Below are 23811 nucleotides of genomic sequence, written 5' to 3' on the forward strand. Positions count from 1 at the left end.
TCATACTTTTGCTGGTTATTTTGTTTATGTGCGATAGAAAGCTGAGTTTGGTATCAAAGGTTATACTTATGTAAATCTTCTATTTCTAATACCGATTCTAGGTACCTATACTTTGTTGATCGAGTAATTAAACAGTATTGGTTTCTTGTTTTTATAGAATCTTATAACTTGACATTTTTGTGAGTTTAGATAATTTATTTGTACTGCACCAATCTGGAAGTCTTTCCAGATTATTTGCTAGTATGTAACAGTCGTTTATGTGACGAATTGTTTTGAAAATCTTTTGTTATTGATAGTGATAATTTTTGTAAGGGATGATTTTTATTAGAGTATTCTTTATTGTTATTGTACATATTTTCACAAATATTGTTAAAGGCATTAGCCGTGAATAAAATAAAATAAAGTAGAATATAATTAAATATGTGTATACGGAACTCCAAATGATAATTTTCGACGAGTTCATTGTAAAACTTGCCATATTTTCCTTGAGGAAAAACCGATGAATAGTACGTATTTGGGAATATCGATATTTCACGGAAATAATTTTGTTCAAATACGAGAATTTATTATTTTTATTATTGTTAAATAAACTTTAACTTTATTGCGTCAGATACGATAATAGATAAACACTGACTATTTCATAAAATACCTACTTAATTAATATTTCACAAAATGTTAAACACTGTACTTTATTACACGAAAAATAGGGTAGGTTTATAGATTGTAAATGCATACCAATATTTCTTGTTTTAATATATCAAAGAAGATAAACATACATTAATTTTAAAAAGTAACAATTAATTAATTTAAAAAAAATACTTTTTTCATTTTAATTCATGATTTAAAATATTGTGATTCGAATCTTTTTCTGTTGATCGAGTATATTCATTTTAAACAAACAGCATTTTATGTAGGGGTGAGCTCATATCACTGGCTTAAAATTCGTTACTAGTAATTTTTTATTCGTAAAGTAATTTTTTTATTGCATTTGCATATATATATCGCTCACTCCTTTCAAGAACGTCATAAATCAAAAATCGTGAATTTTCAGTTGTGCATGTTTTCAGAATGCCCAGAAAAAGTACTATATTCCAGCAAAAGAGGCATATTTTTAACTTAATATTTACCCGCTACAGGGGAGAAAGTGTTGTTTTTGCATTTTGAAGAAAAGGTGTTGTTTAAGTATTTTTTAAAATAAAAAAAATATTTTAAGAGTGAGCGATATATATATATATATATATATATATATATATATATATATATATATATATATATATATATATATATATATATATATATATATATATATATATATATTTATATATATATATACATATATATATATATATATATATATATATATATATATATATATATATATATATATATATATATATATGTATATATATATAAATATATATATATATATATATATATATATATATATATATATATATATATATATATATATATATATATATATATATATATATATATATATATATATATATATATATATATATATATATATATATATATATATATATATATATATATATATATATATATATATATATATATATATATATATATTTATATATATATATATATATATATATATATATATATATATATATATATATATATATATATATATATATATATATATATATATATATATATATATATATATATATATATAAATATATAAATATATATATATATATATATATATATATATATATATATATATATATATTATATATATATATATATATATATATATATATATATATATATATCTACAACTTCTAAAGGATATTGAATGTGGTGGCGTGCACGGAGTTTTTAATCAGAGCAACCCTACAATAATATTGCATCGTCTCTGTTGGACATCCATAATAATACTTGGTAACAATCTCTCGTGGGTTTCAGCCAGTATACAAAGATTTGAACATGCTCAAAATATTGATAAGAATTATTCAGTAAATATTAACTAACAAATATTAAAATTATTTTGAACTTTTTTGTTTTTAATGGAAAAAAAAAATTTCATTAAAATAACGGTTTTCAAAGCTGAATTCTGACGTTATACAAACATATTAGGTATTTTGGAAAATTCAATACACAACCTACAATTTACAGTCTTCATTCTTCCTTTATCCATCATTATAATCTATCATTATATTTCCTTCATTTTAAAATCAATCATTCAGTATTTTAAATTCTCAAAAAATGTTCAGGTTTTATGTTAGATTGCGATTGTCTAAATTAATTTAAAAAGGTCACCATTTTTTTTTAATGGAAGGGAATATCCATTTTGACCATTAAATATGTACCTATATCTCTTTCACCTTCATAGTGTAATGGTCAGCATGCTCGGCTTCGAACCACAGGAGGGGGGTTCAAATAAATATAAGTGATTTTTTCACTATAATATTTATTCTATATTAACATTGACTGGTACATGAAGTGGAGAGCTGATGACCTTTCCTTGATGTATTAACGTTCAAGATAACACTGCGTTTATATGATGCAGTGCCCTATGCACCATTGGGGTACGGATAAGGGTTTGAAGAAGAAGAATGTATGTCTTCCTCTCAGTGTCCAATTATGCAGCGCTTTTCCCTACTTTCACGAAATAATATTTGATTGATAAAAAAAAAATAAAGAGGATATTTTGATGCATTTACCATCCCTTGAATAATAAAAGAAACACGTAAAATTACAACGTTAGTTTTCATTAATATCTATTACCCCGTTATTATTAATTAAAATATAAATAAATCTGTTTTATTATAAATAAAATCACATTTAAAATATCGAATAGCATACATCTTATCTGGTATTTAAGTTTAATCCATATAGAGAATTATTGTATAGACGTATACGCGAGTTAATAAAGTTTACATATACAGTGGAACCTCTCATAACGAGCATAATTCGTTCCAAAATCTTACTCGTTAAGCGAAACATTTATTTTTAATATGACTGGCGCGTAAGTCCCGGCTCACAAGTTAATGTCATGAAAAAGGTTATGGAAAAAACTCGTTATGGAGCAACTGTTTGAGTTTTTTTTTTGCTCGCTATGCGAATTACTCGTTATGAGAGGTTCCACTGTATCTTACTTATAAATAACAGTGAATTAACCTTCATTTGGTCGCGCGATGACGAAAACTTACTGTGATTGGTCTTAATATTGATGATTCGATCTTTTTGCGATTTTTCGAGAAACCCAATTCATAACATTTTTCTTCCACAAATGACGCACAAGATCACAGAAATATGATTCTATTGATCTTGGTATTCAAAAATTGTAAAATATAAATTAAAAACTGCCGCAATCAGATATTGTGCGAGTAGAAAAGGATTGATATCCTTGTGACACATTTAAAGTTACAATGAATATGACATTTTTTTAAAGTTATTTCAAACCAACTAACCTTTCAACTTCTTCGCTGGAGTAGGCAAAAGAATAGAACGCCACACCAATCTGTCTTTCCACACAATCTTCACCTCTTCCATATTTAATCTTCTCACACATAAACACCGAATATTCCGACTCCTGACCTGACAACTTTCATGTATTTGAAATACTTGATTATGCCAAGTTTTCCTAAGTCTTCCTCTGCTTCTATTACCAACCACATTCGCCTCATAAATTTGTTAATCTATCCTTTCTTCACTCATTCGATTCACATGTCAAAACCATCTCAACACACCTTTCTTTATTTTATCGATAATGCTTATCTCAGCCTGGTATTCTTTACTTATATGTATCACCATTCGAACGTCTATCATACAACGGTTTGATGTACATTCGTCTGAGGGAACGCGAATATGTTTCACTTCAATACATTCCATACGAAGATACTTATTACTCACTTGATAAAGTCGAAAGTAAGTAAAAAAAAGTGTGTTAATACTCGGCGATTACGGCTTATTAATGTAGCTGAAAAATATAGCAATTAAGTAACTCTTAACTGCCTAATCTTGTGAAGATTTAAATAATCCATCAGCGTTTTTTCCGCTTAGCTACGCGACTAAATGAAGGTTAAGTACGTAAAATATTCAAAAAGGTTTTATATTACCTACTAATGATAAATACAAAGGAATATTCCGATAAGGCGTTTGCTCATTTACAAAGGGAACTAATTTTAAATAATATTACATTAGTCTGCAATGAATTATAACATATTTTAAAATAGATTTGTGTAATTATTACATATCTCCACAATCTCTTGAACACATTGGGGAGAAACATTGAAATTAAGGAGCAGACGGAGGAAATCGACGATTTTTCTACTTAAAAGTAAAGAAATGTTGAATGGAAACATTGAAATTAAGGAGCAAAACGCATGAAATCATCGATTTTTCTACTAAAAGGGAAAAAAAACTTTAATAGAAACATTTAAATTACGGAGAAAAACGTATTACACCGTCGATTTTTTTACTTAAAATTTAAGAAAAGATTAATGGAAACATTGAAATTAAGTAGTAAAACGTAGAAAATCGTCGATTCATTTACAAAAAAAATAAAAAAAGGTTAATGGAAACATTGAAATTAAGGAGCAAAACGTAGGAAATCATCAATTTTCTACTGAAAAGTATAAAAGTTTAATGGAAACATTGAAAATAAGGAGTAAAATGTAGAAAATCGTTGATTTTCTACTTATTTTTATCTACGTTTTTTTTTAAATGGAAACATTGAAATAAAGGAGCAAAACGTAAGAAATATCTCTAAAAATAATGTTATACAATTCAGTCTACAATTTAAAAACACGGGAATTAATTTATTATAGTCCATCACTTATACATATTATTATTGTTTATTACAAAACGTAGCAGCAAGAGTAGCTACTTTATTACATTTGTTTTTCACTTATCACCTTTTATTATTTTCATTAATCAGTATAATTATTGGAAACGGCGAACGCTCTCATATTTTGTACATTGAATTTTTTTCCGCGTTTGCATGAAAACTATGAGCATGTTTCATTGCGTTTATACAATCAAAGATACACCCATTAAGAACAAATCATTCCTAATATCGAATTGAGACAGTTAACCCTACATTTGGCACACTAACAAATATGACGGGTTTAAGGAATGTGGGTGTAATGATGAGATCAATATAATTAAGAGAGGCGTGTTAGGTGATATGAAGATTGAATGAATGATGATACATTGACAAAACAGATTTATGATGGTGTTGATGAATTTATAAGGTGAAAAAGGTCGAGAGATGATCAAATACACGAAAATGACAAGAAGATAATTGGAAGAATATGATTGTATTTAGAACAGAAGAAGCGAGAACTATGTGTAAGTATAAAAAATGTTGAGGTTAGTATCAGTATATCAGTAGGTATTGAAGATAAGTAGAGTAAAACCTCGATATAACGAACTTCGGATATAACGAATAAAAAATCAGATCAAATTTAAAAAAAATAAAACGTCCGGTTAATATTATACGTGTTGATATTCAAATTTCGCCGCATGTAATTTTTTTAGCGGAGATGATAATGACGTCATACGTCTAGCACTAGATTTTGATTGTATGATAACCAACCTTGAATTGAACAAAGTTCAACTATATTGTACGCATTTTCATAACCGGAATCCCATCCATAACCGGAAACACATTGCGAGACCGAGTAAGAAATACCGACATCCGGAGTATGTGTAAGACGGAGGATATCGTGAGGTGGGGACGACAACGAAGGCGATACTGGAATGAACATATAAACAGAATGTCAGAAGACAAACTTCCACGTATCGCCCTTCAAGGCAACCCTGAAGGACGCAGACCCCCAGGCAGAGCTCCGAAAAGATGGAAAGACAGCTGGGAGTCAACATCCCAAGAGCGACATGCGGAGGCACAAACAGATCCCTAGGATCTACAAAAAGAAGAAAAAAAAGTACTATTATGAATCGATTTTATATATTGCAAGTTCAAATATGTTACTAAAAACTAAAAAGAATGCCAAATATAGGGTTAACGATTCCGATTTTTCAATCTTTTGTAATTTCGTGGTACCACATAATAACCAAAACATATTTCGGTGATATTAACACATACCGTACTTCCATTTTCTTACGATTACATTATAATAATTATTGTTTCAGTAATAACACAACGGTTTGAGTCAGTTTTTCTTTATAAAACACTTCAAATTTCAATTTGAATAATTTTTCAAATGCCAACATTAGTGGATTGCGGTCCAATTTTTCGGATTTTTCGACGCACGATCAAGAGACATCAAATATTCACAGCATTTTGAGTATGGCCAAATACTTGTTCAGAAATCTAGCTTTCTCCGCTTCCATATTCTCATTCATCTATTTTAAGGTGTCAAAATTAAATAAAGACTTACAATTGGTGAAACCCATTCGAAATGTAGCTACATGGTAGAATGCTACGCAAGAAAAAGAGCAAGAGCAGGGACACAGTTGCTGACTGGTGTCAAGGTCCGGAAGGTGTCCTATCTGGGGCATTTACTAAGAGGAGACAAAAGCACCATCTATTGAACCTAATCATAAAATTCAAAATAGAGGGTCGACGAGGTGTGGGCAGAAGACAGATCTCCTGGCTCCGGAATATACGAGATTGGAAGGGGATCGGGACTGTCGAGGCGCTGTTTAGAGCTGCCCAAGACAAGGACAATTTCTCTCAAGTGATAGTCGACGTCAGAAAGACCTGTCATGACACGCACAGAAGTAGATTAGAAGAACACATACATAGGTACTATGAAGATATTGAACTAAATAACTATCTATTCTCTATTTACCTCCTACATCAAGTGTGGAGGTCTTCGCCAAAAAGGTTACATTTCCAATATTGCTGAAAATATCCTCTCAATCCAATATGTTCTGATTACTGTATTCTATCAAAATCTTAATTAAAGTTGGGTCAAAACGTGACAAATCCTGCGTTAAACCAATATGAAATCATTAAATTGCACCAAAAAGTAACAATTCTACAAGCTAGAATTCCTGATTACTTAAAATCATTTATAATAGAAATGTAACGTTTTGGCGAGGAGCTCCACAAGTGATAGTCGACGTCAGGGGGACTTGACATGACACAAACAGAATAATAAAAGAGAAACACAGATATGTGTATGATTATTATTTGTGTATTTTACGAAGGCGATACTGGAAGGAACATATAAACAGAATGTCAGAAGACAGACTTCCACGTATCGCCCTCCAAGGCAACCCTGAAGGACGCAGACCCCCAGGCGGACCTCCGAAAAGATGGAAAGACAGCTGGGAGTTGACATCCCAAGAGCGACATGTGGAGGCACAAACAGATCCCCAGGATCTACAAAAAGAAGAAGAAGGTTTGTGAACAAGTATTTGGACAGGCTCAAAAGGTCGTGGATATCAAACGTGTTTGATTTTTTTCTAGTAGTAGCGTCTAGCAATCGTTGCTGTACTCGTTGCCTCTCCGTTCGAAGCATTCTCCAAAGTTACCTCAGGAGTATCTCTGCTGTCAGTAGACGGGGCTGTTGTGGGTGTCACAGGGTAGCTGGAGATACGGCGGCGGCTGCGAGCTCAGCTCGGAGGCTCGTCTCCTGAGGGCCGCTATGCTGTGTCCTCTCCAGAGGTCCCCTTCCCCGGGAGAGTTGCCGTCCCTGCTGGGAGAGTTCGGGGCCTCGTTGTTGGACATGTTGTTGCAGTATGTCATCATTGTGTCGCCTGGAAATACGGTAAAAGATTAACAACTTTAAACTCATTGGACTGACCAGGTGAAAGAGATCACAGGCCTCTCCGTTGCGGGAGCTCTAAAGGTTTAACAATCCAGAAGCCAATGGCCGAGTATTGTCCGAGGTTCTAGAGGAAGTCGGCAGATGGTCTCGATCTTCAGTAATTGAAAGCTGTCCCACCGCATTCTCAGATCTGATACAGAAGCATATAGGCATCCTGACAGACCTTCTCTTGCAAAGCAATTTTTTTGTTTGGTTTTATGAACTAAGTTGTGAAATGTATAGAAAATGTTAAAAAGAAATTTTACTGTGAATTTACATTTAAAAGCTTTTGATATCCCTGTCACTGCCAATCTAAATAAATACAAGTTTGTAAAACCACCAGCTAATTTTCCAGAAATGCCCCGGTGTAGGCAGTGAAAGTGATTAGTATTTCCCCCAACGTCTGCAGTTAGCCATTAGCAGTTAGCACAAGGAGGATAACTAACTAACCATTACGCCGCTGTATCATGAAGGTAGGCAGAGACGATACAACGCCACACAACTCTATCATTGCAAACATTCTTTGCCTCTTCCAAATTCATGCATCTACTCATACATACCCGCAGATCTGACCGCTTTCAAGTATTTGACATAACATGTTAAGTTTTCCTCGGTCTTCCTCTCCTCGTTTTCCAAATACATAAGCTTCATAAATTTGTTTTATCGTTCTTTCCTCACTCATTTGTTCCACATGTCCAAACCAACTCAACACGCCTTTCTTAATTTTAACGATAATGCTTTTCTCAGCTGTATTCTTTCCTTATTTCACCGTTCAAACATCTTTATTATCATATATTTTATTTTTATATTTTATATACTGATGATGATATTATTTACTTCGTCGATGTCGTTTTTAATGTTAAAATTACTGAGAATTATAAAGCGCCCTTGAGGTGATTTCTCACGAAAACGGCGCTACATAAATAAAGCCCCCAACGCTATATTCTTCATCTATACTGTCAAAATACCGAGTATTTAAACAATATAACCAGAGAATGACAGAATAATGACACGTAGAAAATAAAAAGTAGGTAGGTACCATTTTTATTTTAAAAGGTATAAAAAAAATCCGAGTGCTGGCAATTCTTTCTTTACCCACGCGTTTGAATTTGGAATTCGCCGAAAAAGGCGAGTTTTGGCAACGATTAATTAGCACCGGCCTGCCAGTGCCTCTCGCGGCTCCGTGACGGTCGGCGGGGGACTGTTGACTCCTCAAACAGAAGCGGCTACGGGGACAAACACCGTCTTGTTTAAACTCGATCTGACCCGCTAATGGCCGCTGGATGTTAATTAAAAGCTTTTAAAAATGGACTAAAATAGAGGATTTTGTCTCAATGTCGGAAAAATGCCGCAATGTTTTGTTTGCCATTTCAATTAACGCTACTAATGGTCATGCGCACTGCTTTTAGCTATTAGCGGCGGGAATTTGAAATAATCTCACACGCTTTTTTTACTCCATAGAAAATTGTATTTTCAGAAAATATGAGAACGTATTGTTGTTTATACATACTTTATTTAATAAAATTCGCAAACTTTGCAACATATTTCTAGAGAAGCATCAACATATTTCTTGCTCTTAGAATCCTGCTAACATCGCTCACTCCTTTCAACAACGTCAAATATCAAAAAACTTGTTTTTTCAGGAGATCGTTTTTAAAGTTTAAGAATATAATGAAATGTATTAAAAATAAATATCAAACCACTTTTTGAAATTTTTACTGTGCAACAGATTTTTTTAGGTAAAACCTGAAGGTTTTTTTCTCCATTTGAAAAATATTTAGTATTTTTAAAAAAAATGATAAAACAGAACCTTTTCTTCAAAATGCAAAAACAACACTTTCTGTCCTGTAGCGGATAAATATTAATTTAAAAAATATACCGCTTTTGCTGGGATATAGTACGTTTTCTGGGCATTCCGAAAACATGCAGCACTGAAAATTGACGATGTTTGATATATGAATAAATCACCTCACTAAATCAGTAGATTTGTATTATTTTTGACATCTCATCAAAGATGAAGACGCTGCTTCCACGCAGGGGTAGGCAGAGATAATAGAACGCCACACCACTCTGCCTTTGCAAACATTCTTCGCCTCTTCCACGTTCATGCTTCTCCTCATACATGCCCGCCTATTATATTATTTATTGATTCGGTTTACCTTGGTGTAGTAACGTTAAAAATTACATATTTAAAAAAACGCCACTTTACATATAAATAAAAAATTATATAAAGGGACAAAGAAAAAATAAATGAAAATGAAAATATACTTACAGAACTCACCTAAGGAGTTTAGGCCGTAATGGGCCTGGTAGACGCCTCCTCCGTTGCCGGCCATGGCCGAGCTGATGGGGAGAGATGGGGTCAATGGAGACCCCTGGCCCATTTGGCCCATTTGGCCAAACCCGCCCATTCCACTCTGGCTTAGTTGACTCAAACCTTTAGTGACAATCGAAAACAGACATATGCTTAAGAAAAAATACCCTAAGAGTTATATTTGATATCTCAACAAAGATTATTTTTACAACATTTTGAGTGTGTCCAAATACTTGTTCACAAAATCTGGATTATCTCCAATTACAGGAGTTATTTTCATATTATTTTTTGACATCTCATCAAAAATTAAGAAGAATATGGAAGTCTGGGCATTTACAGGGCTTACGACCGTCATAGGCTGGTTTAAGTGATCACTTTACACACGTGTAACATTCACCAATTCTACCCATTATTGACAACCAAGTGTAATATAAGGTGTAATATAAGAGTTTCTGCTTAATAAAAAGCTTCTTTACATCTCACCAATAGATGTCTCTAGTGAAGTTCTAGTGATTCATGAACAAGGTTTCTAAATTGGTTCATATATATAGAACTTCCAAGAATTTGAGTAGTGTGGTTGTCAATAATGGGCAGAATTGGTGAATGTTACACGTGTGTAAAGTGATCACTTAAACCAACCTATGACGGTCGTAAGCCCCGTAAATGCCCAGACATCCATATTCTTCTTAATCTTTGATGAGATGTCAAAAAATATTTAAAAAAATATTATTTTTGGCAAGAGTTTATTTTACTGGGTTTACAAGGGCACAAGGGTTTCTGTTAAATAAAGATTACTCAAATCAACCATAGATATCTCCGTGAACTCGCACTTGAAGAGTTACAAAATTTGAGTGGTGTGGTTGTCATTTATGGGTAGAATGGTGAATGGTGAACGTTTTTTTAATTTTTTATTTATTCGGGAATTTTCCAGTTTTACATTTAGTAAAAGTATATAATAAAAAATAGTTACATTCATAAAAACCCCAATTACACAATTCCACATTAATGTTATAATAACGATCAAAAACATCACTAGACAAAAAATAAAATAAAAAAGAGCGAGTGTGGGTGTGAGAAAGCGAGTAAAAGGTAAAAATATGTTGAATGTATAAGGTGATCGGTTAAACCGCCCTATGATGGGTAAATACACAGACTTCCATATTTTTCTTCATCTATGTTGAGATGTCAAAAAATGTAAAATAACTCCTAAATGGAGAAACACAGATTTGTGAACAGGGATTTGTACAAACCCCAAATGTCGCGAATAAAATAACTATGAGTTACTTCGAGACATAAGAATTACGATGTGTGTATCAGTCATGAGTAGAGTGGTGAATATTACTCTAACCCTTATCCGCACCCAATGGTGCATAGGGCACTGCATCGTAGCGACGCAGTGTTATCCTGATCGTAAATTGCATGAAGGCAAGGTGATCAGCCCTGCGCTTCTTGTACCAGTCCAGGGTGATATTAAATAAATATGAGAGTGAAAATCGGCCATATTTATTTTGACCCTCCTGGGAATCGAACCCGGGACGGTAGCCAAACGCGCTGACCACTGCGCTACGGAGGTGGACATGAGTAGAATGGTGAATATTATACGCGTATAAAGTGATCACTTAACCAGTCATATGACAGCCCTGTAAATACCCAGACTTCCATATTCTTCTTCATCTTTAATGAGATGTCAAAAAATAATATGAAAGATTTCCATCAATAATTTTTTTTAATAAAAAAGTTATGTGAAAAAAAATTCGAAGAAATTTTTTAGTATACTGCATCTATTTATAACTAATTATTGGGACCTTTTTTAAAATGTGAATCTGTGTTGAGATGTCAAAAAATCTGCATTGATTATCCAAAATTATTATTATTAAACATTATATTTACCGGGGCCCATCGAGGCGACCCCCCACGCGGGGGGGCACAGCCCGTCGGCTCCGGAGCCGAAGGGCGGTAGCCCGTGGGAGGGGAGCAGGGAGCCCGGGGCTCTGAACACGTTGCTGGACTTCTTGCGCTTCTTCCACTTGGCGCGCCGGTTCTGGAACCAGACCTGGAAAGGGAAACGACGTCATCCGTCAAAAGGCGACATTATAACCGGGTCGGTCTGTTACCAGACAAAATGTTTTAGCTATTTATTTTATTTTATTTTATTTGTTCGGGAATTGTACAGCTTACATATAAAAAAAAGATATAATAAACAATATTAAACATCACATTAAATTAACAAAAATAGTTACGTTAAAAAAAAGCCAATTAAACAATTCCACATTTATGTTATAAAACTATTAAAAAACATTCAGAAATTTAAAAAAAGGGTATGATATAATATCATATATTTTGCAGGAATCAGAAGGAAAGGAGAGGAATTAATGAGGGTGGTTAAAGGATTTTTTTTCTAGGTAAGAAGTTTAAAAATAAGAATATATTTATAAATTTACATACGCATACATACACACATACATACATTTACACATATACATACATATACATATACATTACATATACAGAAAAAAAATTGTCATGCACCGTTCACCCCCACCCATAACATGACTAGGTTATTGGTGGAGATTAAACGGAATATGACAACTTTCTACTAACCTCTTTTTTTATTAAAGCTATGCTTTTCATAGGTCAAAAGGCGACATTATAACCGGGTCGGTCTGTTATCAGACAAAATGTTCTATATTTAGTACCGTAAAACGGGGCTACTTGATCTTTGATGTGTTACCTGAGCCCAGTACAAAAAAGAGATTTAGATCTGTATTAGGTCTACAATAATGAACGTATCGACATGATTCATTGTTTCCCTGACAGGTGACACTTATTGTCACGATACGTTCATTATTGTAGACCAAATACAGATTTAAATCTCTTTTTTGTACTGGGCTCAAGTAACACATCAAAGTTCAAGTAGCCCCGTTCTACAGTATATTAAAAGCATTGTTAACTTTGTGGCAAAGTAATATAAAACTCCTTATCACAGCATTTTGAGTGTTTCCAAATATAAAATATGTCTACAAATTTGGGAACTCCACTTTTTATTGTTGTTGGCAATTGTCATTATATTATTTACATTATTTATTTAACAATTTAGCAAAAACGAAGAAGAATATAAAAGTCTGGGCACTGTAATGTCCAGACTTCTATATTCTTCATCATCTATGTTAGGATGTCAAAAAAGTGTAAAAATCAGTCCTAATTGGAGATAATCTAAATTTGTGAACAAGTGTTTGGACACACTCAAAATGTTGCATTGTATTATTGTCCAAATTACCTTTTTTCTTACATTTTAGATATCTCAATACAGATAAAGGCAAATATGAATATTAACAAGGCTTATTACCTGTCATAGGGTGGTTACGTTATCGCTTACCTATTTTCTTTAGCCACTGTGACTAATTCAAAATAAAAATATTATATAAGTATAATATCGCTCACTCCTTTCAAGAACGTCATAAATCAAAAATCGTTAATTTTCAGTTGTGCTTGTTTTCGGGATTCCCAGAAAATGTACCTACTATATCCCAACAAAAGAGTCATATTTTAAACTTAATATTTACCAGCTACAGGGCAGAAAGTATTGTTTTTGCATTTTGAAGAAAAGGCATTGTTTAATTATTTTTTTCAAAAAACTAAATATTTTTTAAATGGAGAAAAAACTTCAGATTTTACCTAAAAAGATCTGTTGCACAGTAAAAAGATCAGTAAGTGGCTTGATATTTATTTTTAATACATTGTATTATATTCTTAAACTTTAAAAACGTTCTCCTGAAAAATCAAGTATTTTGATTTATGACGTTCTTGAAAGGAGTGAGCGATATGTGCAATGGTCTCAGAATCTTCCACATACGAGTAGACTTTTCGATAGGTTTGTATGTATGACTGAGTGTGGCGACACCAGTTGAGAAATTGGTGAAGTATTTATTTAGATTGCTTTGTTTGAACATCGGGAATCTTCACATTTTCCTCTTCTATATTGTGACAATTTCTATGAAATTTTCACCATAGACTACATAATTTTCATATTATTGACTGCATACAGCTGCCCGAGATGGACAATTACTCTCAAGTGTTAGTCGACGTCAGGGGGACCTGACATGACACATAACGAAGAAGAAGATTGACTGCATTGCGCAACAAGTACATGTTTTTATTAGCTAAGGCAAACTAAAAGCAAACTAATGTTCATATTATTGACTGCATACAGCTGCCCATTTTGAAGAATAGGTATTGTTAATTTTTTTTTTAAATATACTAAATATTTTTCAAATGGAGAAAAAACCTTCAGGTTTTACCTAAAAAAATCTGTTGCACAGTAAAAAGTTCAAAAAGTGGCTTGATATTTATTTTTAATACATCGAATAATATTTTTAAACTTTAAAAATGTTCTCCTGAAAAATCAAGTTTTTTTTATGACGTTCTTGAAAGGAGTGAGCGATATGTCCAGAATGTATGCTGAAACAATCCAAGATGTTTACCATAATTGTAAAGTTCCTATTGCACCAAAAATCCTTTAAATGCAAATCTGTTCTGTTTACTGTATTCTATCGAAAATTTAATTAAAGTTGCGACAAAACATGACCAATCCTGTGTTTAACCAATTTGAAATCATTAAATTATTATGTTTTTCTCATTTATTTCTTTAAAAAATGCTTCTTATGCCTATTTATTATACCTGTTTATTGTTTTTATATTTCGCCATGTATTAGTTTTGGTTATTTAAAAAAAAACATTTTTGTTACTTTATTATTTGTGTTCCAGTCTTGTTAACCTTAACCTTTACCGGTCCTATGTCGAATGTCATTCGACATCGACTTTATTCCGGTGAGTCCTATGTCGAATGTCATTCGACATCGACTTTATTCCGGTGAGTCCTATGTCGATTGTCATTCGACATCGACTTTATTCCGGTGAGTCCTATGTGGAATGGCATTCGACATCGACTTTATTCCGGTGAGTCCTATGTCGAATGTCATTAGACATCGACTTTATTCCGGTGAGTCCTATGTTGAATGTCATTCGACATCGACTTTATTCCGGTGAGTCCTACGTCGAATGTCATTCGACATTTTTTTCTTTATCAGTTTAGTGTTAAAATACAAGCTAACATATTTTTTTTCACTCGTATTTAGAGTAAAATATAATATAATAAGAGACAACATTGTATACATTAAAAATAAAAATAATTTTTTAACACAAGTGTTGTTTTATTTAAAAAAAAACTTGAATGTATTGTTTAACTCTGTAATGCTGTAATTTTATTCTGGGCCTGGTGGAATTTTTTTTATGGACCGGAAAGGGTTAATCCCATGTCTTAAAATGAGATATAGAAATTACTCATCGGGAAAATTATATTTATGACTTATGTATGTAATATGTTTTGAAAAAATAAATAAATTTTTACAAAGTTACATTTCCCGATTACTCAAAATCGTTTATAATGGAAATGTAACGTTTTGGTGAGGACTTCACAATTGTATATGTAAAAAGCATATACTAGGTAAGGCAATGGCGTAGAATTTTCTGTTTTTGACATCTACCTACTGTACTATCAACCCCTCCCATTCTCTCCCTGCTTTTCCCCACTTCCGCGTTCATCCCCTCTCCTGCCTACACCCCGACATCCGTTTTCCATCCCTCACACACCCTGTATTCCTGTTTCTTTCCCGCTTAAGTACCTAAGAATACGAGTTACACAATATACATCTGGGTACTAAAAAAAACCTCCATACCAACCTCAATAAATTACGAAAAACCAAAAGATTTTCACATCGTAAGAAATAAATCGATAAAATTTATCAAGTTTTTCAAAAATAATTTATATTTGAGGCACCAACTTTGTGATTTTCCATTTTATGATTAAAATGTAACTTTGTTTTAAAATCACTATAAATATGTAATAATAACTTAATTATAATTCGTTTTCGAAGCCTACCGGTTTCGAAGATAACCGCTTCTTTATCAAGACTGATAAATACTAAAGTTTTTTTTCAATGTTTGAAATTGGTTCATTTATATAGAACTTCCATGAATTTGCCATGGTTGTCAATAATGGGTAGAGTTGGTGAATGTTACACGTGTGTAAAGTGATCACTTAAACCAGCCCATGACGGTCTGTTTTCAGTTGTGCATGTTTTCAGAATGCCCAGAAAATGTACTATATCCCAGTAAAAGCAAATATTTTTAACTTTATTTTCATATTATTTTTTGACATCTCATCAAAGATGAAGAAGAAGAATGTTACAAGTGTGTAAAGCGATCGCTCAAACCAGCTTATGACGGTCGTCAGCCTTATAAATGCCCAGACTTCCATATTCTTCTTCATCCTCGATGAGATGTCCAAAAATAATATTTCAGAATCATTGTGAAATTCGATATATCGCTCACTCCTTTCAAGAACGTCATAAATCAAATATCGTCAATTTTCAGTCATGCATGTTTTCGGAATGCCCAGAAAATGTTCTATAAAATGTTTTAACTTAATATTTACCCGCTACAGGGCAGAAAGTGTGTTTTTGCATTTTGAAGAAAAGGTATTGTTCAGTTATTTTTTTAAATATACTAAATATTTTTCAAATGGAGAAAAAACATTCAGGTTTTACCTAAAAAGATCTCTTGCACTGTAAAAAGTTCAAAAGTGGCTTGATATTTATTTTCAATACATTTCATTGATATTTATTTTTAAAACAATGTAATAAATTTTTAAACATTAAAAACGATTTCCTGAAAAATCAAGCTTTTAGATATATGACGTTGTTGAAAGGAGTGAACAATGTCTTTTTATTGACACATTCTTTCACATGTGATAACTCGGCACCATCTATGGTTGAGTTGAGTGCGTTTTTTAAGCCTATGACAGGTCGTAAGTCCTGTAAATGCCCAGAATTGTATTTCATGTATCAATTTTAAATATCTTCCACTTACAACTTTTTCGCCGATATATAAGTATGTATGGTTGAAATTAGTAAGGTTTTTTAATACTCGTCCCAGAAACCTTCCTTAATACGAGTATATTATATAATATATGTATATTATTTGAGATTTTTCCCAATTTTTTTTACACACTCGGTTATGTGTTCAATTTTTTGTTCACAAATTCCAAGTGAAGTAAAATTCTGAATATCAGAACAAAATTTTGGAAGCACTCAAATCAAATTTAGTTTTTTTCGTGATATTTTTTTCATTTAACATTTGTTTAATATACTCCATTGCTCGCTTAGCTTTCGCTGGTAGCTTTTTATTTTCCATAACTAAATTTAATTTAATAATTCTCGTCCACCTTCATAGTGTAATGGTCAGCACGCTCGGCTACCATTCTAGAGGTCCCGGGTTCCATTCCCAGGGGGGTCAAATAAATATAAGTGATTTTTTCACTCTAATATTTATAAAATATCACCCTGGACTGGTAGGTACCTGAAGCGGAGGACTGATCACCTTTCCTTCATGTGTTAACGATCAAGATAACACTGCGTTTATATGCAGTGCCCTATACACCATAGGGGTGCGGATAAGGGTTTGAAGAAATATAATTTAAAATTTTATTTAAAAAAATTATTTGATTTCCAATGATTTATCGGTTTATTCACTGGTTTAATTTAAGGGTAGTTATTTCAGAGGTGTGTTGTGATAAAATCTATGAAAAACAAATTTGGTTTTGGGCGTGATGTGAAAATGGAGGGTGCGAAATAAGGTTTCAGAAACAGTTCAGTGTGCTCTATCTTTCAGTCCCTTCCACTGCTTAGGGGTGGAAAACCAACGAATGAAATAGAAGGACTTTTCAGGGTGTGAATTCATTCAAGCATTTTAGAATTTGGCGAAAACAATAAGCAGTTTTCTGTTAACTTATCGATTTCTACCATAAATGTCGATAATTTTGTCTAAACCTGTATTGTCATTTAGCGACACATAGAATTATGACTAATAACACTGGCTAGCAATGATTATGTAACCGAAATTTTCTGTAGTTCTTATTTAAAGTCTATATGGTGACAAGCTTGTTTCATTTAAATCAAATAAATAAATAAAAATAAGAAACAGCTCCTACCCCCTCTTCAACCTTCAACGTCCCAAGGACCCAACTCTAAAATTTAGAACAAGCTTCACATACGGTGTTTGAACATGATACGGAATGCATCGAAACACGTGTCACAGTAGATTATAAGAAAACGTGGTTTTTACTAAGTAATACTTTCTTTAAGAAAAATACGGAAGTCTGGGGATTTACAGGGCTTACGACCGTCTTAGGCTAGTTAAAGTGATCGAATTAGAATTGGTTAATGTTACACACGTGTAACATTTACCAATTTTATACGTATTTAAATTATAAGTGATCACTTTATACGCATGTAAAATTCACCAATTCAACCCATGAAGACAGCCATACTACTCAAATTTTCGAAAGTTCTTACAATTAGTAGTAAATTAGTTCAGTTAGTCAGCTGGATCCGATTTCAACCCGACGTTGACCGGTAAAGAACGAAGCCCAATTCTCTTGAAATGATATTTTTGATAGAAAAAAGGCATCTCACCCCTGAAATGCAAAGCGCACGCGCCGCTGGGAGTATAAAAATTAAATATTCACCGTTCAATTTAATTCTTAACAAGGGATGACGGGGGGTGAGTTTCGCGGAGAGGAAGGAATTCCTAGGAAAACCTTTTTTGGCTTTTGAAAGCTTTTCAGAAGTTTTGTAGCTAAATGTTTTTCTAGAATATATCAATATTTTAACGTTTGAATAATAATAATTAATCAATTCATTAATTTGGCTTTATACATATGATAATACTCTTCTCATCATTCATCGTTCACTCTGTGTAATACGAAGTTGTGTTTTTAAAAGTGGTATTAAACAAAGTAAACGTTAAATGATATGGAGAAAATTATTTTACCATACCACAAAGTAAATGACGCTTTTAATATACACAATGCTACTACTACTACTACTACTACCACTACCATCACGCCGTTTCCCCGCAGGGGTAGGCAGATAGGAAGGAACACCACACTCTTCTGTCCTGGCATACACTCCTCGCCTCCTTCACATCCATACATCTAGTCATACATGCCCTCCGATTACGTAGACTTTTGACACCGCCAGATTTTAGGTTCTGATTGATCTGAACATGCCAAGACTTTTTCGGTCGTTCTCGTTCTGTTTTCCCTCTCACATTCGCCACATATATTTTCTTAGTCATTCTCTCGTTATCCATTTGCTCCACATGTCCATACCACCGTAAAGAACTCTTCCTAATCTTTTCAATTTTCCCTCGTTCAGCCTTACATTCCTTTCTTATATCTTCGTTTTTAATTCTGTCATACAATGATTTTCCAACACATTCGTCTGAGGGAGCGTATTTCAACGGCGTTCACTCTGCTTTCATCCTTCCCTTGCCAGTTCCATGTTTATGAACAGTATATGCACAAACATTACTTATAGTTTTATATTACTTATATATTACTTATAGTAGTACGTACAATTTTATACATGAATGGCTGCTTTTGTCTAAATAGGTTTACCTATTCAATGACATAACCAAAATGTTTTTAAACATTTTAAAAACAGCATTTTGTGTGTGTCCAAATACTTGTCCACAAATCTGAATTATATCCAATTATAGGAGTTATTTTCGTATTATTTTTTGACATCTCATCAAAGATGAAGAATCATTTGGAAGTCTGGGGATTTACGGGGCTGACGACCGAGACTTCTATATTCTTCATCTTCGATGAGATGTCAAAAAATTATATTTTTAAAACATTTGGATGCACCAAAACATTTTTGGGTGTGTTCAAATACTTGTTCACAAATCTAGGTTTTTCCGCTTAGGAGTTGTTTTTGTATATTGACATCTCAACACAGATGAAATGGAAGTCTGAATAATAAAGTATTTTTTCAATATATTTAAAAAATCTAATACCAATGTATACTCTAAAAAAATATATAATTCCGATATGTATTTAAATGAAATAATCTATTTCCAATAAGTGTATTCTAAAAAATAATCAAATTCCACTATATATTTAAAAAAAATCAAATTTCAAAAAACGTTCATTTAAAAAAAATTCAACTTTAATATGAAATAAAAAAAATCTAAATTAAAAAAACATAAAAAAATCCACTACATATTGTGAAAAAAATCGTATTCCAATAGATGTATATTTGAAAAAAAACAAAAATTCCAATACTCAAAACAAAAAATCTAATTACAATATTTATTTTCTAGAAAAAGTTCGCAGGTACACCTGTGGCTCCTCGCTCATCCGGTCACGTAGTGAATTGTATATTTGCAAGTACCCCCTTAACCAGGATTTAATATAAATTTTATCCTAGAAATGAATTTTCCCAACTACCTGCATAAAATGTTGAGAACGTGTGCAAAGCTTCAAGATGGATGTACGGTGAGGTGAATCCTTATTTCATTCCCTACAACCTGTGGGAAGGGAGGATCCGCTAATCCCGTAAGGACTAAACAGGATCTCGGGAAGGAATGCGAGGAATTGTAACTTTTGTCATTCAGACGACAACACAAGTGATTTCGGGGGATGAAAATCACTGCCACGGCTTTCATAACGCCCTTCAAGGGTTAAGTTTACTAGAATTAAATTTAATTTCAATTATATATTTCACTAGCTGAAACTGGCCACGAATTACTGTGGTTTAGTCAAATAAAATGTAAGATAAAAATAACAGAAACCTCTCATTTATAATATATATATCGAATTCCACAAAGATTCTGAAATGTTCAAGTCAGGAATCGGAATAATCGGCAGGAATGTGTTAAGAATTTCATGAATGTGGATAGGCGATGATTGTTTGCAAAGACACAGTAGTGTGTCATATTGTTAATCATGGGTTTTTTGTTTTTTATATTTGTATGAATTTCTATTGTTTCAAAATGTTGCAGTTTATGGCTTTCCGTATTAATTATTTTTAGGATTTCTACGTTATTGTGGTTAAATTTGTGATCATTATCTATTAAATGGTTAGCGAATTCCGAAAACTTATTATTTATAGTATTTGAAAATCATGCGGAATGCATCGAAACACGTGTCACGGTAGATTTTAAGAAATAGTCGTACGTACTAAGTAAACATTTATTCAAAATTGATAGATTTTACCACAAAGTGCCGAATCGATTTAAGAAGTAGAATTCGAAGAAAAAGAATTCAATAAAGAAATTGCTATCCCAACCTCCATCATCATTTGGATGTTGATAATTTCTGCTCAGGACTGATCACCTAATATACAATTAATAATCAAATTAACACCACATCAATACCTTATGCACCATCTGCATACAGATAGGCGTAATAAAATAAGAAAAAATGAGTAGCGAAATACTTCTAAAAATTGGTAAGTGCATTACACAAGCTAGCACTTATAATTTCACGCTTTTTATGCTATCAATACGGTCCGCAGGGATGGGCTGTCTGTGTAGCAACAAGGGTAGATTATTCACCCCCCTTCTGTTGTCATATTGCAACAATGAAATGCCTTCAAAGCGACCCGCAGGGGAATGCAGCGACACCTTTGGATGTGAAGTACCTACTATCAAATGGCTTTGAAATATTTTTTTAAACAAATTTATTTTCTATTGCTGTACGCTTCTAAGAGATGTGCAGAGCCAATTTGATGAAGGTTTTGCCTGTTGGAAGAGCCAAAGATCAGCTGTAAGGTATCGTTTCAGTTGTTGATCTGTTTCATGTTATCGAAGAGGTTACAAATAAAGGTCAAGTCATGAATAATTTAGAAAATTTTGAAATATATGAAAATTTAAATTCAGATAAAACATTAATTAATAATTTACTGTTTCAAAAACGTTACCATTATCAATGTTTCCTTTTACAAAAAATCTTGTTTCTTAACACCCCTCCCTGTTTTTATTTACCTATATATACACTTAAATATATTTTTGTTCGTTAGTTTTAATTTGTACCAGAAGATGAAAACATCTGTCGTTTTCGAAACTAGTTGTAAATATAAATAAATCTTTGATGAGATGTCAAAAAATAATATGAAAATAACTCCTGTAATTGGAGATAATCCAGATTTTGTGAACAAGAATTTGGACACACTCAAAATGTTGTAAGTAAATTATCTGGTCAAATTATAAGCTTAATAATAAAAATGAAAATGGTATTTTCTGGCGTTTCTCATGTGTGTGATTATAATCCAGGATTCGGATCTCACATACTAATATAAGAGTTTTTGCTTAATAAAAAGCTTCTTTACATCTCACCAATAGATGTCTCTAGTGAAGTTCTAGTGATTCAAGAACAAGGTTTCTAAATTGGTTCGTTTATATAGAACTTCCAAGAATTTGAGTAGTGTGGTTGTCAACAATGGGTAGAATTGGTGAATGTTACACGTGTGTAAAGTGATCACTTAAACCAGCCTATGACGGTCGTCAGCCCCGTAAATGCCCAGACTTCCATATTCTTCTTCATCTTTGATGAGATGTCAAAAAATAATATAAATAAAACTCATTAAAGTGGTATATTCAAGTGTTTTATTTTAATAAAATTATCGAAGCGGTTCTACGAACCAGATTTCTTCTAATATTTGACAAGAATCTCTTTTCAAGTGGAAAATTTATAAAAAAAATTAAAAATGCTTTCATCGAAAGGTGAATAGTAAAACTTAATCTACAACATTTTGAGTGTGTCAAAATATTTTTTCACCAATCTGGATTATCTCCAATTATAGGAGTTATTTTTCATATTATATTTTGCCATCTTAATTATGAAGAGGAATATGGATGTCTGGGCATTTACGGGGCATCTCACCAATAGATGTCTCTAGTGAAATTATAGTGATTCAAATACAATGTTTTGAAATTGGATCATATACTCATATATATAGAATTCCATGAATTTGAATAGTGTGATTGTCAATCATGGGTAAAATTGGTGAATGGTACACGTGTGTAAAGTGATCACTAAAACCAGCTTATGACGGTCGTAAGCCTCGTAAATGTCCAAACTTCCATATTCTTCTTGATCTTTGTTGAGATGTCAAAAAAATCATATGAAAAATATCTCCTGTAATTGGAGATAATCCATATTTGCGAACAAGTATTTGGACACACTCGATATGTTGTCAGTAAATCTTATATTAAAAATGGATTTTGAAGGAAAAATGCATTTTACCACAAAGTCACTGCCAAATCAATTAAATAATAATTATTTAAGTAAATAAATAAAAAATACTCTTGAAAAAATATATTTTATAATAAGGGAAGAAAATCAAATAAGAAAGTTTAACCCTTTTACCACATATGACGCCCGAAATGATCACAGATTTGGAACGTGAAAAATTGATGGGGTAATGCGCTTTATTTAAAAATTAATGGTGTTTGATATGAGGGTGGCCATCCCTTATGGCGCGCGGTCACTCTAATGTAACTTCCATTTCCCAAGGGAAACATCTCCCGTCCCCTAAATCAGAGTAGCAAGGTGTGTAGGGTTTATTGAAATCGAAGCCAATGGACTTTGTTTCAAAATAAAGGCAACTTTACACACACACTTTATGTATATATATATATATATATATATATATATATATATATATATATATATATATATATATATATATATATATATATATATATATATATATATATATATATATATATATATATATATATATATATATATATATATATATATATATATATATATATATATATATATATATATATATATATATATATATATATATATATATATATATATATATATAT

General features: G+C 32.2%; 1 protein-coding gene across 1 annotated transcript in view; it reads right to left on the reverse strand.

Annotated features, from left to right (window-relative positions):
• Positions 1 to 7396: 7396 nt before the first annotated feature.
• The window catches only part of LOC148306157 (homeobox protein orthopedia-like), a 43823-nt gene continuing 27408 nt past the window's right edge, over positions 7397 to 23811 (reverse strand). Inside the window, exons 4-6 of the mRNA XM_088265527.1 lie at positions 11959 to 12121; positions 10036 to 10191; positions 7397 to 7704 (exon numbers count right to left, since the gene is read on the reverse strand). Coding sequence (XP_088121653.1) covers positions 7499 to 7704; positions 10036 to 10191; positions 11959 to 12121 — 525 coding nt within the window. The 3' untranslated portion in view covers positions 7397 to 7498. The remainder of the gene's footprint in view (positions 7705 to 10035; positions 10192 to 11958; positions 12122 to 23811) is intronic.

Source organism: Brachycentrus maculatus, unplaced genomic scaffold (assembly GCF_059751285.1).
Source record: "Brachycentrus maculatus isolate JH-2025_06_01 unplaced genomic scaffold, ASM5975128v1 h1tg000248l, whole genome shotgun sequence".
NCBI classification, from domain to species: domain Eukaryota; kingdom Metazoa; phylum Arthropoda; class Insecta; order Trichoptera; family Brachycentridae; genus Brachycentrus; species Brachycentrus maculatus.